Raw genomic sequence first — 17,557 nt, 5'->3', positions numbered from 1 at the left:
TTCTTGGAATCTTATTGGTGTTTTTATATCACTTCCTCCTTGCAAATTGACACAGAGCTGTGCACTGCTAGACAGGAAAAAGTCTCATTCCTGACAAAAAACAAATTGTGCCTCTCTAAAAGTAGCTCAGATCTATTCTACAGACCCACAGCTAATAGAAAATCACCTTGTTTTTGTCACATACGTGTCTCTGTCAAAACTGCTGATAAGGTTGATAAGACCACCTGCTGTTCCCAGACTGGGACCGTGCAGTGATGGACAGGGAGTGGTCTCATTCCCCTCCCGACCAAACAAAAAATTGTGCCTCTCCAAAAGTGACTCAGATCTGTTCTACAGACCCCCAGCTCATAGTATATAACCATGGTTTTGCCAGATGAGCGTCCTTTGCCAATGTTGTTGGGGTTTATAGGGGTCTTTTAGCGGCCGATACTAGATTTTTCTCGAAGGGCATGTTATCGCAATGTGGGCATTGTTAACACTTCACCGGTGGATCATCCTTTCTGGTTTGAAATAAAGTGTCAATTTCACACTTTTTACCTTACCGTCTATGGGATAATTGTTTGTATAATGTAAGACAAATTTTGACGTATCATACGATACTGTGGTAGTTGAAAGGCTTTTATTTTGATTGAAATTCGGCTATTGACATACACTTCCGGATCATTCCTGTCGCATAATGTAGCTTCACGCTACTAGGAAAATGGAGTAAAGAGGAAATGTTTATTGACAACCGCTGATTTTCGGGTTTATATGCGCGTGTTTTGTTTTAATCTATAATTAGTATAATTGAACACCGATAATATAATTTAAACTCTGGGAGAATGGCACCCCACACTGTCCACAACATCAGAGTCTATTTCCAGTTGTTTTTTATAATCTGCTGTATGTTATTGTCTACACAGTCAACGGAAGCAAAGGTAAAGTATCGCCCATATTTAACGTTTTTCTAGGTTATTTGTATCTGCTTTCATAAACAAACAAATGTGTAACATAAATAGTACACTTTGCAACACGTATGTTTATAAACCAGTTTTCCTTCGTGGGCGTTTGACCTGCCAGTTCATACATTGCCACAGGTATATTTATTTTGAAAGTATAATTTTAACAATTTTGAAGATGTTGAATTCGAGCTTCCCTGGATTTTTAAGTGCTGTGTTTGCCTTTCTTATGTTAAGCTGTATCTCCATTTAAACAAAAATGTTTTTTCAATTCGTTTTCCACATTCTATACTGACTAAAATGTTTAATATTCCTTAATTAAGCCTTAATTGCCAGTAACTCATATAGACATAGCAATGCAGTGTATGTACGTATGTGGAGAGCATCCAGTCAGAACAAAATGTAACCCTTAAATATTCCTCACAAAGATAATAATTGTAAATTGCTTTTGCTTCGTGTATAGTGTACTTCTATTTAGATATCATGCTTGTAAAAGTTAGTCATTCAGATGTTTGTGTGTAGAAAGGGGTTTGTAGCAGGCCTAGATCAGTCTTTCATAACTGGAATCTCCTTTTACTTAAGCTGTCAAAAGCGCACTTGTAATGTTGGCTGAAACCACCAGCTTTTCACGGTGAATGTATGATTGAAATGGCATAAATGAACACCATCTAGTGTGACCTTGCAATACAGTTTAATAAGGATTGAAAAAGAACTAAGTCATATTACAAATATTACACGTCATTTATTGAAGAGAACCTTTTCTCTCTTTTTCTTTATAGAATTCAGAAGACATCAGATGCAAATGCATTTGCCCACCATATAAAGAACTTCCTGGGAAGATATACAACCAGAATGTGTCACAAAAAGACTGGTGTGTGTTTTAAAGTTAACCTAGCTTTCCTGTACTTGATGTCTAGAATTGCCCTTCCAGTAGTCATTTTGAAGTTTTGCAAAAGAGTGGTCACCTGTAAATAGAAACTTGTTTACAATCAACATTGACCTTGTTTTTGTAGATGTCGTGTTCCTGTTTTGGTGAAATTTTTGCTACTAGAGTATTTTTTCCTTGTTTTCTTACTTTGTCTAGCAACTGCCTGCATGTGGTGGAGCCCATGCCAGTGCCTGGGAAAGATGTGGAGGCTTATTGTTTGCGATGTGAATGTAAATATGAAGAGAGAAGTTCAGTCACTATAAAAGTAAGAGCGAGATGCTATCCCATATGCAACCAATGTTTTTTTTAATAATCATTCAATTTTTATATCTTCTTTCTGTATGAATTCATGGATGTGCTTCATCTTAACAGTTTATTTTCCTCTAAGAAAGGTTTAGATCTTGTTTCTTGTTAGATGCTGAGTCAAGATGTGTTTTGATACATTGATAGCACTGAAAGATTGAGCCCCTTGTGCAGAATTTTATTTTTTTTAAATTGGAATAGAAAAAAAGTCTTCAGTGCTTTCAAGTAGTGTATCTGATGTATAATGGGATTCAATCAGTTCTTTTCCAGAGGTGTAGTTACTGTCGCATATCTTTTTCTAATATATAGTGAACTTACTTGGGCTGGCACAATTGAAAAGGGAAATATGCAAATCAGTGCTGCACAAAGATCTGGGTCTTGTGTCTTAAAAACACAAGTGGGTGATCTTAAAAACACCAGTGGGTTGTGTATGTAGCTTTACTCCACCATATGTTCAGGCACAGTAGCAGGTGCTGCACCAATGTGCCATAACCCAGCTCTCTTTAATAAGAGGACAACATGGCTGATTCTGGCATAAAAACAGGAACTGATATCGGCAGAAGAGGAACAAATTCTTATTAGTCCATGTCTGCAGTGTGTTATGCTCTGAATTAGGAGTTTGCATCTAAAGAATAATTAATTTCAGCATTATTTCAGGATGTCAGAAAATAGCAAACAAAAGAAAGATAAAACTGCTCTGGGATAATTCTGGATGTGTTGCCTCCACTGTTCCTCACAGGCAACAATCATTATTTACCTGTCCATCTTGGGTCTGCTGCTTCTCTACATGGTGTACCTGACATTGTTGGAGCCCGTCCTGAAGAGACGTCTGTTTGGGCACTCCCAGCTGATACAGAGTGACGATGAGGTGGGGGTATGTTATCCGTTTTCTTTGTTTGTTTTTTGAATTGAGAATCCCCAATTATTATTGTCATACCTGCTCAATATGGAATAGCCAGTAGTATGTTTTCTGTGTATGAGCTTCCAGTTGCAAGCTCTGTGACTGTTCCCCTCTTAACATGTCGCAGGCAATACAGCCCAGATTTCGATAGAGGCTCAGTGCCGATTTGAGAAGAGGCATGTTCCTCACCAGGGAAATCCCATTTACAGTTGGCTAGTGACATGATCTAGGCGAAACCCATGATCATAGAGCTCTTCTTGTGAGTGCTCTTCATTACTCCTAACACTCCAGGTCTTTGATTTCAAACTGGTTCTCTAAGTCTTTGTATATTACCTTTTTGCTGGCTAGGGTTACTGATAATGTTAATAATAAGTTTACATGTGAATCACTACCCAAAGATTTTCCTCCACATTCTCCTTCATATAATGATGACTTGGAACATCCGAAGTAGATGTTTTACCCTATTAATCACTTTGCAGTTGCAAAAAAATAAAAGAGACTTTGACGTTTACAGCATGTAGCCTCTACGTTTGATTTGCCACCTTTTTTTTTTTTTTTTTTCCCCAAGGACCACCAGCCCTTTGCTAATGCTCACGATGTGCTGTCTCGCTCTCGCTCTCGGACCAACGTGCTGAACAAAGTGGAGTACGCTCAGCAGCGGTGGAAGAGGCAGGTCCAGGAGCAGCGCAAATCTGTCTTTGATCGGCATGTGGTTCTGAGCTAAAACCTGCTGCTCCCTTTTAACATCATGTCCTCCATGAAATTGTGACTGGAGAAGTGCGATCACTGTGACTGGGTCTTCCAAACCACTCCAGCTGCTCATAAGCCTCTCCTCCCTGCCCACCTGTCTAGGGGTTAGCTCTGATGACTGCATCTTCCATCTTGTGTATATTCCTGTAATTCCTATGATTCCTGTAGTGTTAAAATGAATAATCTTGATTTTGAGGTCCCGTGACAAAAGTACAAGCACAAAATAGAGCAGCCACAAACACAATATTTGAAACTTTTGCCGTCACAAAAGGCCAAAAAGCCTTGGACAAAAAAGAAATTGGACTGTTCCAGAGGTTCTAGTGGGGCTTAGTGTTTGATAAAAATGTAGAATTGCACATTACTTTTTATTGTATGCCCAGCACAGACTCGTTGACTCACCCACTCATTGAGCCATTCATATTTTGACACATGTGCTGGACTTTCAGTGCCGACTGGAGTAGAGGCATGTCTCACTGATGTTATCACATCACTCAGCCTGCAGAGGCCTGGGAAATTGCAGAGGTTGTGGTTTTGCCAGAATCCCGAGAGAGCCTTGGCCAGCTAATCCCAACCCTACCCCTGGCAGCACAGTTGTGCTCCACTGCTTGAGGAATCCTGGTTATTGTTGGCTAGTAACATTATCCAGGGTTCACCTCTATGGGTGTTCTTTTTAATATAGCAAGGACCCACATATAAAAGTGATTGTAAGGATGTATAATGTAGTTGATCATGATGCGTGTTTGGTATTTTTCCTTGGGTTCATGTGGGAGCCAAATGGTCCTTAAAAAATGAATGAATAACCTTAGTTACATGTATTACACCTGTCTTATGCAGAAATTAATGCATGAACTCTTGCAATTTTAAAAAGATAATATATAAAACTAATACTGCATTCCTAATACTGATCAAAATATGGAGCATTAAGAATAATTGCCAACTATGAATTGTGAAATTTCCATGATGACTGATCTTGCTTTTTCATAGATATTAAAATCCAGTTTGAAAGACTTTTTTTTTTTTAAACTGAAGAGCAAGCAATTATTTCTGCTTACTCATGCTAATGATGCAGTATCTAAAAAATTACACAGGTATAATAAATGTTAGTTCCATAGTTATACTTGAGCTTTAATTCTGCTATTATTTTTTCATAGTGATGAATTTCCTTTGCTAAAAACTGATATGAAGGCAGTTTTGGAACAATAGTTGCTGTCTTATCCAGTTGATTAAACCCCTTTTCTCCTTTGTTTGGACCTGCCTTTTAGTGTCCAGAGTGTTGTATATGATATGACAATCTTTCTTCCTGTTATTTGTCAGAAGGAAGTTTTTTGATTTCAAGTTTTGAAAAACTGTTCAAATCAATAATTCTTCAATATAAATCATATTTAAAAATCAATTTTTGTAACATTAATTGAGCTTCTAATGAACAATGTACATAGTAAATATATTCACCATTAAGATGTAAGTATTGCCAATTCTTGTTAAAACATGCTTGATGAAAATCGGTTCTCTTCAAAATAATTTAAAAAAATGTAATTTACCTTGGCACCTAAATGTATAGTGCTTAATGGCAGTCAGAATATAATTGTCTTAATGCTAAAACATACAATGTTTCTAATCTCTTGTACAATTTGTGTTATAACTTCTGCATTAAAGTTAAATTCCTTATCATGTACAATCCATCTTGAGTGTTTAACTCATTCAGTTGTTTTTGTAGATATCAATGAATGTAATTATGCATAAGGCAATGCAACAAATTCTGCCACAACACAATTCTGTTCTCATTTTTTAACCATATAATAATTTTGCAGTAAATGATGCAGCTTCTAGATTTGTTTTCGTGTACTTACCCAAACTTGTGATTTAATTAATTGGATTTCATATAGCACCTTTCATCCCAAAGTGCTTCATGTATAGGACTAACATCATCCACCACTGAAGTATTGCACTCACCATCAACCAGCAACTCTGTCACAGAGCAGCCGAGGCAGAGAAATGACAAGCTCTGGGTAATCTTTTAGGGAGGCCGAATCGGACATATACACAGAACATTTTGTAATCGGAACACTGACTTGACTTGACTTGACTTGAACTTTATTGCTATATGTAACCGGTGCTGGTACAATGGAATTCTTACTTACAGAAAGTCTCTCGATTGTAAAACAAGTGTAAAAAAAACAAAACAAAGTGCAAACAGTGCATCAAGACAATGTACAAACAAACAATAGACAATGTGCAAGTAAACATGCAGACAGTTTGAATGTAAACAATACAGACGTGTAAACAATGACTGGAGACGTACAATTTGCTGTTATTAACGGTCTCAGATCCGAAATTAGACAGGGCGCCAGGGTTAACACTTCTACACATTATGAACAGGTTTGTGGCCAAACATTCAGCAGGATCCGAATCGGACGGTAATTTGGCAGCAGAGTCCCAAAGCGCCATTCTGGGCCGTTTGGAAATTATTGTCCAGAGTGGAGAGCGCCACCTACTGACCTGACACCAGTAGCAAGAACCAGTTTTTATCAAAGGTTCCGGTGTCCTAATAAAATCACCAACCAGCCTTGCTAAACTTCCAGGATCTGACAAGATCTAAGTAAAGACGATATCAATATGCTATCATGTATATTATGAAGATTTAAAAACAAAAACACGGCAAATTACACAATACTAGAAATATTTTAGATAAGCATTTTCTTTAATTGTTGGAACTTATTTAAATTATACTATTACTATTTGTGATAATAATGTATTGTTTTTAAATGAGATATGTGTTAAATGGGCCACCGTAGGTTGTTAGCTAGCAATGGCCCGTAGCAACGTTTGTTCGACCCATGGAGACCTGTGTCAACAAAGAGTCCTGTGTTTCCAGTGCGCTTCGATGCATTTTCCGCACGACAGGAGCCAAACAGAGTCCGGATTCAACAGGTTTGTCATAATGCGATCATGCGATATGAAATATTGTGCATTCCAATGGATTATCAAAGGGGAAATATGTTATCTTGCCCTGAAAAATTAATGCTGAGACACCTTTCTTTTGTTGTTGGCAGCGTTAAAAGCGCTGCAGGTGGACATTAAGTTTCTATGGTTTCCTCTGCCGCTCGTAGTGTAGTAAGGTCGCAATGAACACGACGCCAGTGAATATTGTTATACTAAAAGCGACTTAGGTTGATAAAGATGCTGTCTTCTTCAGGCTGATTGACTCTTGAACACTTACCCGTTCTTGTAAAACTTATTCTGCATTTTGGGTCCACTACTTCCGTGAGAAAATAAATGTGTAGATTTTAAATGTTCCATCCGATTCTGCTGTTTTTAGGGGCTGCTCAGTGCGAAGACGGAAATGCCTGTGATCAACCCGTTAGCTCACTCCCTGGGCTCTCTTCCCCTGTTCGGGGAGATTAGAGACCGAAATATCACGTTTGTCATTGACACCTCTGACAGCATGTACACCTGTCTTGAGATGGTGAAACATCATCTCATTGAGGCACTGCTGGCTAAATCTCGGGCCGGAGACTCTCTGTTCAACGTCGTGGAGTTCTCATATAAGGTATTCCAAATGATTCTTTTAACCTTTATTTTTTTTTACACATAACCTGAGTTTTTATTCCACCACAATTCTTGAAAAGAAGCGCATGAAGAAACGATACAATGTCTTTATAATGACTAAACTTAAGTCAGTTCATGTAACGTTGAGGCTCACGTACTGACTCTTACGTTTGCGTCTTCGTCTGCACACCAGGTATGTTGTGCATTTTGGTAAGACCGATTATTTGTGTAAGCTTGTGTCAGTTTCTGTCGGGGCGGTGACACAAATGGTATGTTCACGTGTACTCTTGCTCACAAACAGGTTACAAAATGGTGTGACCGAATGGTGACCTGCTCTCCCAACACTGTCTATGGGGCCCTGGACTGGATCCGTTCTCTGTGCTGTAAACCCGGTAGAGATCTACTTGGTGCTCTGATAGCTGCCTTTGATGACCTAGCTTGCCAAGCTGTCTATCTGGTAACAAATGGCTTCCCCCACACAAAAGAGCAAGAGGTTTTGCAAGTGGTGTCGGGCGTATCGCGGGAGCGCCCTGTTCATGTTTTTTATGTGGCTGACAAGTGGACGGACAGCGAAGAGCTGAGGTTTCTCCAGAAGCTTGCTCAGTGCACTAGAGGGAGCTGTCACCTCATCGTTCTCGGTGCTGCCGACGTGAAACAGGTAATCACGCAGAATTTGCTAAGCAAAGCATTTCACTTTCTTTTCCACCTCAGAGAAAGTCCTAGCCTGTAAGGCACAGCTGCATTGTTACTTTAAAAAATGGTAAGTGTATCTGTAATAAATATGCAAAAGAACTAAAATTATGCTTCTTTAGCTTTTCATGCTTAATTCTAGCTTAGTCGGAAAGATTATTGCCACTCTTGTGACAGCAATGATGGGCATGTGCTGTTAATATAAGCTTAATGTAATGATCAGTTATCATGTTTTCTATATACAGTACAGCTGGAATAGGGAAAGGTTTCTGAATATAACTTGTGCATCCATTTTCTAACTGCTTCATCCAATTCAGGGTCAGGGGGAGCTGGACCTTATCCTGGCAAGCATCAAGCACAAGGCAGGATACGCCTGGATGGGACACCAGACAATTGCAGAACAGACACACACTCACACCAGGGGCACTTTTCCCATGTCTATGGACTATGGGAGGACTCTAGAGCGCTTAGGCAAAACCCATGTAAACATTAACTAACACTACCACTAGATGAAATATTATCAATGTCACTCAAAATATTTTTTTGTTCTAAGCATAACGAATAAGAGCCGTTTATGCAGTGAGTAGATAGTCTATCTGTGTATCTTAAATCAAACTGATGGAGTAATAGAACTGATACCTGCTGTGATTTGCTTGTATTCACTTTTGCTTAATTTGTCTCATTTGTTACTGTAACCTCATCCATAGGTGGTTCCAGTTTACAAAACGGAATGCTGGACTACTGGGCCGTTCTACTGGGATGTGAAATACTGCAGTGCAGGGACGAATCTGGACAGACCTGTAACAGCTGTGACGGATTTATCCTTGTGTGCCTCCCCCCTGGGACACACTCACTGCTGTCACCCAGCTGTCACAGTACCTGCGAGGTACATATTTGTTCACGCCTATCTGATTATTTACTGTCATTATTCACTGTATACGTTTGTATTTCAGGGTACTTTTTTATTTTCAACTCATCCCGCCCAATTCGTTTTTTTATTTGCCTTTTCTCTCCCGTTTGGAATGGCCAGCTAAGACTTTAAGACAGTGCAGGCCGTGCCCCAAACGGACCTACCCTGAAGTTAACATGGAGTTCCGTTACGAAGGTCCTGCGATTTGGGAACTTCAGCCACAAAGCCACTTTATAGTTCACAATACGTGTATTGTTTTCATCAATGTTAAGAACCGTCAGCCCAAATCAATCTAAAAATGTTATGGTCACAGGCTGTGTTGAAAATGAAAGTGCGTACGTTAAAGTCATGTCCCTGAATATTTTTCATTGCAGGCACAATTTGGTCAGTTTGGTTCCCACGTGTCCCCTTAGCACCTGTGAGATCGCTGAAATGCTGGAGTCACCACTGGGCTCCTCTCTGTTAACAGTAGGCACTCGTGTCTTAGCAAGAAGAGAGCCGGATGGGTATTACTATCTTGGGAGCATTAAACAAGAAGTTGAGGTAGATTGGGACCAGATTCTGATTAATCTTTTAGTGCTGAGGACTCATTTTTCTTAGTGATTCTGTTAATTGTATTGTGCATGTTTTATTTATTAAAACATTCTTAAAACTGAATGCTTAAACTTAAACAGTGCCATGTTTGAACTGTCTCTAGAGAAGAAGGGGGATATTCCTGGTTAATTTTGATAAACCAGCTCTCATCGGTGGAAAGTATCAGACGTCAGTGCAAAAGACCAGCATAATGGATGTTTTACACTACACAGAGGCTCTCCGACACAGTGTTGTGCCAGGGGATAAGGTTCTGGCACCATGGGAGACAGATCTGGTGAGATACGGGCCTGGAAGTGTACTCTCTGGAGTTGAGATAAGGGACCCACTACGTGGTATGTAATCTTATTTTCTTTTCTCAAGTCAATCAAAATTCTGATTTAATGAAATTCTGTGGCTATGAAATTCATTTGGAAATCTTCTGCAAAATTGTATAGTTCTGTTCTGGGTTGTGTCCTGCTCCTGATGGGCAATGAAATGAAAGTGTTCATTGTGCTCATCAATTTGCATTTTATATCTGTGCCAACAAAATAGTCTATCACATCCCAAAGCTGATTAAGATATGAAATTAGTCAATGTGTTCTTGCGTCTAAGCTTTTCAGTTTTAATTTTTATTTCCTTTTTATTCCAGCCAAAGATGGAGAGGAGGTCAGAGTATCCTTCTGGAATGGAAAAGAAGCTAAAGTGCCAAGAGGAGTAGCTGTGTGGATCTCACCAGCTTTATATGAGCAAATCGTAAAGGAGATTCACCAGCCCCTGACTGCAAGAGGAGCCCTTGTACAAAATGAATCGATTTGGCCAGAAATATGTGCTTGCAGATCTGTACCGCTCCCCTTGTGTCATCGCTCTTTGTGTAAGTGCCACAGTATGTCCTCTCCATATTGCTCTTATTACAGTCCCTGGAGAAGCACCTGCTGTGTTCCAGCCCACCATTTAGGCAGCTGTCTTCACAAATTGCACACGTGGTGGCCTTTAACGACGGGGAACCCACACTACACGAGAGACCCCCGGAATGAAGATCTGGATAAAAAGATTAACCTGCAGCTTCAAGAGCTCCGGGAGTCCAACAGGCCCCTTTCTGTCTCTTCCTCTTCGCTGTCAGAAGAGAAAAACTCTGATTCGGAGGGAGAAGCAGAGCCCACCAGTAAAACAGCAGTACGTGTTAGTATTGACCGGGCAGTCAACACAGACTCCAGTCTCTTTAACAGGCCAAGATCAACGTCTCCAGACAGACCAGCCTGGAAGTACTGGAGGAGAAGCCACCCTGAGCCACTGCATAAGACACCAGGTATTAGTGTACAGCAACATGAATGTGAACGAGGTTATGTGAGCTAAAAGCTTTAATCTTTTGCTTTTGCAGTGTAAAGGTACAATTATTTTACTTAATAGTGTTCATATCCTTAATGTAGGAACAACGTTTTTAGCAGATAAGAAAAGTTCAGATGGGAATTTAAAAAGCTCATACTCCATTTTACCCAATATTCCAAAACTGCTGTCTGGAAATTACATTTCCAAGAGTCAGCAACAGTCACTGCTTTTCTTTTTACTAATGTGTACAGTGTGTAATTACTATTTTTTAGCTTTTTGCTTCTTAATTTGTACTTTTAGAGTACATTTATAACCTCAAAAACTCATAAAAGATTAGAACCCTGCCCCGTCCTGTTAAAATTATTTTACCTAATTATGAGCAAGAGATTTTCCCACTGAATTCCCTCGTAAATTATTTTACTGATGTAGTCAGATATACAACAGGTTCGATCTCCCTTATACCAGTACTAAAATTGAGAATGAAGTAACAGTCACTGTGAATATATGTCTAACACTTGTCTTTTGATGGTACTTAGGGAACCAAGTCAGGAGTGTAGGGAAATGCACTTTTAGTTCAGCAGACGTGAACTCTCCAGAGTTTTGCTTTGCTGGTCCAACCAATCACAGCGCAATGTTTGAAACAATTCCATATTCTTCAAGAAGAAGTATCGGCATGAAGGATGTTTTAGCCCAGCACGATATCCAACCTCCACTCAGGGTAAAGTCGTGGCTTTTTAAAAAAATATACCTGTAAGCTTCATAGTAGTTTGTTAACAATTTTGGTGCATTCTGTTACCTGCAGTAAATTTGTCTACTTAAAATGAGTAGTATTTGCAAAAATATTGTCCTTAAGTGTCAATGGATATGTTTGAGTTATGCATATCTGGCTTTTTATTTTTAGAAATACAGAACTGGATAGAATTTACCAATTTTCCCATTTTTTACAGGAAAGTACTTGTGAAAAGCATTTGAAAACAAAGGTGATGAGAAGTTACCTGACAAGGCAAGCAGAGAAACGGAGAGCAAAGTGACTCACCAGGAAGTCTTATAGCAGTTTAGTTTGGGCCTGTTCCAGTCCATTAGACTTGCACGGACATCCTGAAGTTAATCCATTTGAAATGATTACAGAAATACAAAGCAAAAAAAAAAAGTTGCTCAGAGATCTACTAGCATATGTTGAAGAAGCATCTTTGCAACCTGCATTGTAATTGACTGAAGTGGACAACATTTCTTGAAAGAAGAACTTTAAATTACAGGAGGGCTTAAATCTCTCAAAAGAACTGAACAACTTGGTTCAGATTTTATTTTATTTTAAGTCATGATTTATTGGGACTGTAATAGTGCCTGTATGTTTTTTTCTGCCTCATATTCTGTTTATTCTCTAGGGAATTTAAGTATTTTAAAGAATTTTTGGGGACAATTTCTTCAGGAGGCCTGTTTAAGCATTTAAATGATGCACAATGTTGTATTTATCTCTGACATAAAACCTACGTATATGTATATCAATTTCCCAAAAAGTAAAATAAAGGAATAATAATGCAATATGTTCATTTTTGTACCACTGTGGTGGCCTTGAAAAGATTAAATGAGCACTTTTGAATAAATAAAACAAACCCTTTGAGACGAAAACTTGGCAACCTTTAGACCTCCAACAACGTAGGATCCCAAATGGCAAGAAGTACTGAAAACAAGCAAGACTGCTTTGTACCCGACAAGCCTGATGAACTATCACAGAAAGGTATGTATAAACAGAGCAACTTCACTTTGAATTTATCTGGATTAAGTTTTTACTAAAAGTGACTTAAATTTGTATTCTTTGTTTTTTTACAGCTGGTCATTGTACTGATGCACTCTGGATGACGTACTGTATGCAACAGAGGTGCCACTCCTGGGCTTGGAACCCACACCCTTCCAGGTACAAGTTCCCAGTACAAACTACGGTGTACGAGGTAGACTGCTGACAGATCTTGATAAAAAATAACACTTTAATGACACAAATATGTATAGGATGCATACAACTTAATAAGACAAAATTAAACTATATTCACACCTCTGAAATAAAAATAATTGCACAATTAGAAAAGGACGGTATGCTGAGAACTGGCAGCAGTTCAATGGTTCAGCTCAAGTTCATAAAGAAGCCCTGATCCACAAATACCCTCCCTCTTCATAAATGAACAGGACAGCATTGCACGCTTTAAAACACAGGAGTATGTTATTGCACTTGCCCCTGCTCCAGCACCGGTTGGGACAGGTCAGAGAGTAAATGTGAGATTCACGCTTTCTCCTGCGCCGATCTGCACCAGCTGGGTCTGTTTCTCAGTGTCTTGAGCTCCTGCTGTGATGGCATATGTTCCTGGAGCCACTTCAATGTGAAAATCCTCAGAGGACCTTTGTTCCTAAAAGCCACAATCAGTAGCACTGTAAATAATACATACGAGTGGAATGAAAGTAAATGGAAACAACAACAAAAAAACTGAATAAAGCTGTCAAGGTCACAGTGTTGTTGTTTTGGTAGCTGTAGAAAGTGAACTACTAACTTGATTTCAGGAGAATCAGTCTCTGCTCACTGTATTAAGAACTCAAATGCATGAACGCTTTTCACCATTCATAAACTGTGAATATCATCAAGGTTTCTGTAACAGCAGTGACGTCCTGCTCTTCAAACACACTGGAAATGCAAGTTTTCACTTACCTGCCTACTGGAATCTCGTGCTTTTGAGGCAGAGTTACGCTGAGCGTGGTACCTGTGTACATGGTTTACTTCAGCCTGACTGGACTCCGCTGCTGACACAGATCTGTAAAAATACTGTAAAATAATTCATACCACAGTTTATGCATGTTTACATACCATGTAAGACAACTCAGGCCAAACTCACTGTGTAACTTAAGACACTTGCTCTCTGCTTCACAAGAAGAAAAACAATTCATTAAGTGTATTTTAAATAACATGAGTATCTATCAGATCATCTCCAATGTTGTATTTTAATGTTTCTTAAGACGATAGGTCTTTAAAGACTTAAACTTTTCTTTTTTTGTGAAAATCAGCAAGAAGAGAGTATGCATAATGCATGTTTACCTTACATTGGTGGGTAGTGTGAGCCATAAACTCCATTATGGTTTCAAAGGCATCATCCAGTTTTGTGTGTCTCTGTTCTTCCTATTGATAAGGAACAGACATATGTATGTTTCACAGTAATTCTCTTGCCCCTGAATTCAGGGGAGGGCTTCACCTGAATGACAGCAATGGTAAGACTGAACTCTTATTTGCTGCCGAAAGCTGTCTAACGTGATGGGTACCTAAACTGAGCCTACCTCACCAGCCTCCTCCTTTCCTGATGGGCTGTCCTCCTTCAGCCTCAGCTGTCGGGAAGGCCGTAGCCTGGGCCACTCAATGTGTCTTCTCTGAGCGCGGGCCAACACTTCACGGCCAAGCCTGGTGGAACGGTCCAGGGATGATTCCAGCCAAGTAGGTCTCCTCTCCATTGCGCAAATACCGAAGACAAAAACTGAGCCCCGCACTGAGGAGTGTGCGTGCGCGCACTTATTGAAGTGCTGAGGAAGTAAAAAAGGTTTAGCTGTAGAGCTATCTCTACAGGGATAGATTTGATAAAGCTGTAAAATAATGTAATTAGGCACAGAACAAGTTTACAGCACAGTACAATAATAAATGCTGACCATGACTTTAGAAGCATAAATTACCTTACACTCAATTTAAACACAAGCTGTCTTTAGCCCTCTAAGCTGGTTCATACAGAAATGTAGAGAACCAGGCTCAGAACAAACAGCTTCATTAGCGAATACATATGCAGGACAACTGGAGAAGACGTTTTACAGTGGATGGATTTTTAGAAACATCCCATCAGTGACATCACTGAAGTCAACTCCTAGGTAACTGTCGTGTGGATAGTTTCACAAGAATCAGACAAAGGTTTAAGCATCGCTTGTTCTAGATAAAACTGCAAAAAACAACAACAACAACAACCCATAATGTACTTCTTTGCGGCTCTGTTTGCCCAAATCATATATTCACAACGTGAAATTAGAAAATAATATTACATAACCAAAATCCGCAATATGGAAACAGAACCTGTGTAATTGTTGACAGATGATGTACTCGTAACATTTTTACAAGACGAACTACAACATTTAAAAAATGACTTGTTTGTACTTGATATCTCTAATCAATCCACGGCGATATAGTTAAAGCAGAGTCCCCGCAACGCATTAAAACAAAACGAAAACTAAAACGCCCTGGGCATACCGTTTCGCGCTTTTATCAGTTGCTCAAAAGTAATTTGACCGTATGAAATGCATAATATAAACCTACAAACATATACGTGAGCAGTATTTACGTAGTATCGGTGTCAAGACATACCTCTCAAATACTGTAAATCAAGTTAAAAATATCTCAAGACCGATTCTGGTCATAATGAAACCACTACCGTCTGAAAGTTAGCTACTTTGTAACACATCCTTTAAACACTTAAAACTATCACTTTTCGAGTGATGAAACCCCACCTAATAATCTAAAGAGGAAACGCGTTGTACGCCGGGAAATGTAGTTTACACCACTCTTGCTACATACAATAAGTGCTTATCGGTGTGAGCGTTTTTGGTTTGCTTGTTTTTCCTTTAAATAGGAATGTGGCTTTTTTTCAAATACCATCTCATAAAGATCGTGTAATATAAAATGGTAACACAAATATAAACGTATAACTTCCCTTAACCTGCTTTCTGCGTAGCAACTTTGCCCCTTTTCGGCAATTAAGGTGGAGTACAGCAGCCCTCGATGATCAATTAAAACGGTCTTGATTCATTTCAGTTTACACAAGTGATGGGGGCCTGGAAGCTTAGTGCTAGTGCATCTTTGTCCATAGGTTTTGAAGTCGATTCGATACTGGGGCTCCTATATTATGGGACCTGTATGCTTCCTCTTTTATCCTAGGGCTCAATTTACCTGCTAAACTGATTATAAAACCATGCTCTCCGGATTAATTGGTGTCCCAGAATTGTCCCTCATGGATGTGCCCTACAATGGATTGGCGTCCCGGCGAGGGTGTGTCCTTCAGTGGATAGGGAATTGGACACGTCACCCGCTCAGCGCGACAATGCATTGAGTTGAACACGAGTGGGTGACCACAAAGTGCTACTTTTTATTGTTTCACATGTTTAAAAAATTTCCCAGGCTCTCCGTTGTGGATATTACATGTAATAATGATTTACAATTGCATTTTTATAGTACATTTCATCCCAAATAAATCACTATAATATATACTATAATAAGCACTACATTGACATTTAGGATGGTACCTACTGTATTTCATCCAACCCTTGAAGCAGACCTTACCTGGGTCACGCGAGACACCAGCAACTCTCCCAGTGTAGAACACGCAAGTAATCGCGTCATTAATCGAATTAAGGGGGGAATTCAGGACGATATGTGTGAAATTAATCCCGAACACCGGCTTTAACACCCCCACTCTGGCGGCTAGTGCCGTGGGATCTTTAAATCGGTTTAACGCAGTGGTCGCCAAACCTGCTCCTGGTGACCCACCCCCCTGTCGGTTCTCATTCCATCCCGCCTTCATTAGATGAGGGAAGCCTTTCTTGATCTTAGAAGATGCTTCATTGGAATATGCGCATTTTCTTTCTTGTCACAGGTGTGAAATTTGATTCCACTCACAAGTGTTTCGGAGCTGGAAACAAACCGTTCAAATACCTCTTTATTAATGAAGTCGGTGGAGGGTTTGGTTGTATAATTGAGGGCTTGGCTGGAACACAAACCGACAGGTGCCTGGGTCACCAGGACTGAGAAGTACTGTTTTAACGTATCCGAAAGGTGTAGGCACCTCCCACGCCACACTGGTGCATCAGTCACGCCATAATTATAAATCGCTTAATCGCGGTGAAGTTTATACGTGAAGCAGGACTACACCCGGAATGAACGGCTGTCCATTGCAGGTGCGCCAGATACACACGCACAATTTACAGACACCAGTTAAAATAGTCAGCGTGCCCTCCGCTAGTTAGTGTGTCTTTTCGTTTTGAAAATTCATCTTCGGAGTGAAGAGCACAGTCTGTCGGTCCACAAACACCACTTACAGCAGCACCCACCCCTTCTTTAAAGGTCTTACGTCCCCGTACTGATCAGACCCAAACGTTTGAAACATCTAGTGAATCAAGGCTTCTGTCATTGTACCTATCCATATATAGGGAAAAAAGCTTTTTGTACACACACGAATGGGGTATATATAGTAATATGCATAAAGAAAGCTAAATGGATTTGAAAAAATGATCCCATAAAAATGACACAATACGTTCTGCAGTATGAGAAATCTGCGGTTTTATACCTGTAATGCTAAGATTCCCCCCCCCCCCCCCCCCCTCAGCGCCAGTTTATAAAAAGAGGTTTTGCTTTGTACACGCAGGTTCTTGTCTTCTGGAACTGGTCCCAAATAGTTTATGACGGCAACTGGAGTCCAGCGCTTTTACTTTCTGGTCCAGCTTTTGGTTCACTTAGGCAGAGCTGAACTCCTGTTCAGCTGAACTGCACGAACAGTTCAGTTATCTCAACTAAATAGCTATAATTATATGTTTAAGTGAGCTAAGAAGTGAAATTTAATTTATTTTATTTCATGGTATGAGACGGGTGGCTGATTCACGACGAGGTGAAACGTCAATACAGAATA

General features: G+C 39.7%; 3 protein-coding genes across 6 annotated transcripts; 2 read left to right on the top strand and 1 right to left on the bottom strand.

Moving 5' to 3' along the window:
* Positions 1-662: 662 nt before the first annotated feature.
* Positions 663-5,495, top strand: tmem9b (TMEM9 domain family, member B). Of its 2 annotated transcripts, none has more exons than XM_088611074.1 (5): positions 663-917; positions 1,718-1,809; positions 2,023-2,131; positions 2,909-3,037; positions 3,639-5,495. In XM_088611074.1, exons 1-5 carry the CDS (start codon positions 822-824, stop codon positions 3,792-3,794), a joined length of 582 nt encoding a protein of 193 aa, XP_088467200.1. In that variant the 5' UTR covers positions 663-821; the 3' UTR covers positions 3,795-5,495. The 2 variants fall into 2 exon arrangements, with proteins under 2 accessions (XP_088467200.1, XP_088467198.1); XM_088611072.1 differs by having other exon boundaries at positions 666-917; positions 2,909-3,043.
* A 1,100-nt stretch (positions 5,496-6,595) lies between these two features.
* Positions 6,596-12,494, top strand: LOC148645564 (uncharacterized protein C11orf16 homolog). The gene is made up of 9 exons (XM_088611067.1): positions 6,596-6,748; positions 7,137-7,367; positions 7,668-8,024; positions 8,764-8,942; positions 9,341-9,509; positions 9,664-9,892; positions 10,189-10,845; positions 11,402-11,583; positions 11,813-12,494. The coding sequence occupies exons 2-9, from the start codon at positions 7,161-7,163 to the stop codon at positions 11,894-11,896; spliced, it is 2,064 nt and encodes a 687-aa protein (XP_088467193.1). The 5' UTR covers positions 6,596-6,748; positions 7,137-7,160; the 3' UTR covers positions 11,897-12,494.
* Positions 12,495-12,838: 344 nt separating this feature from the next.
* Positions 12,839-16,290, bottom strand: akip1 (A-kinase interacting protein 1). Of its 3 annotated transcripts, none has more exons than XM_088611069.1 (5): positions 16,216-16,290; positions 14,181-14,420; positions 13,945-14,025; positions 13,561-13,674; positions 12,839-13,264 (listed from the first exon to the last, which is right to left on the bottom strand). In XM_088611069.1, exons 1-5 carry the CDS (start codon positions 16,273-16,275, stop codon positions 13,121-13,123), a joined length of 639 nt encoding a protein of 212 aa, XP_088467195.1. In that variant the 5' UTR covers positions 16,276-16,290; the 3' UTR covers positions 12,839-13,120. The 3 variants fall into 3 exon arrangements, with proteins under 3 accessions (XP_088467195.1, XP_088467196.1, XP_088467197.1); XM_088611070.1 differs by lacking the exon at positions 16,216-16,290 and adding an exon at positions 15,244-15,409; XM_088611071.1 differs by lacking the exon at positions 16,216-16,290 and adding an exon at positions 14,568-14,695.
* Positions 16,291-17,557: the final 1,267 nt, after the last annotated feature.

The sequence above is a fragment of the Lepisosteus platostomus genome, chromosome 18 (genome assembly GCF_059453375.1).
Source record: "Lepisosteus platostomus isolate fLepPlt1 chromosome 18, fLepPlt1.hap1, whole genome shotgun sequence".
Lineage (NCBI taxonomy): Eukaryota > Metazoa > Chordata > Actinopteri > Semionotiformes > Lepisosteidae > Lepisosteus > Lepisosteus platostomus.
The sequence above is the reverse complement of the archived record's forward strand: the minus strand, read 5'-3'. Positions and strand labels throughout refer to the sequence as shown.

What these genes read in the sequence shown, in the direction of transcription:
- tmem9b (XM_088611072.1), top strand. Translation starts at nt 822, where the DNA reads ATGGCACCCCACACTGTCCACAACATCAGAGTCTATTTCCAGTTGTTT. An exon ending in CACAGTCAACGGAAGCAAAG is followed by an intron (nt 918 to 1,717) that starts GTAAAGTATCGC and finishes TTTTCTTTATAG; the next exon opens with AATTCAGAAGACATCAGATG. An exon ending in AGAGTGACGATGAGGTGGGG is followed by an intron (nt 3,044 to 3,638) that starts GTATGTTATCCG and finishes TTTTTCCCCAAG; the next exon opens with GACCACCAGCCCTTTGCTAA.
- LOC148645564 (XM_088611067.1), top strand. Translation starts at nt 7,161, where the DNA reads ATGCCTGTGATCAACCCGTTAGCTCACTCCCTGGGCTCTCTTCCCCTG. An exon ending in GCTGTCACAGTACCTGCGAG is followed by an intron (nt 8,943 to 9,340) that starts GTACATATTTGT and finishes TTTTCATTGCAG; the next exon opens with GCACAATTTGGTCAGTTTGG. An exon ending in GCCACTGCATAAGACACCAG is followed by an intron (nt 10,846 to 11,401) that starts GTATTAGTGTAC and finishes GATGGTACTTAG; the next exon opens with GGAACCAAGTCAGGAGTGTA.
- akip1 (XM_088611069.1), bottom strand. Translation starts at nt 16,275, where the DNA reads ATGACGCGATTACTTGCGTGTTCTACACTGGGAGAGTTGCTGGTGTCT. An exon ending in GAAAGGAGGAGGCTGGTGAG is followed by an intron (nt 14,026 to 14,180) that starts GTAGGCTCAGTT and finishes CCTTATCAATAG; the next exon opens with GAAGAACAGAGACACACAAA. An exon ending in ACACTACCCACCAATGTAAG is followed by an intron (nt 13,675 to 13,944) that starts GTAAACATGCAT and finishes ATTATTTTACAG; the next exon opens with TATTTTTACAGATCTGTGTC.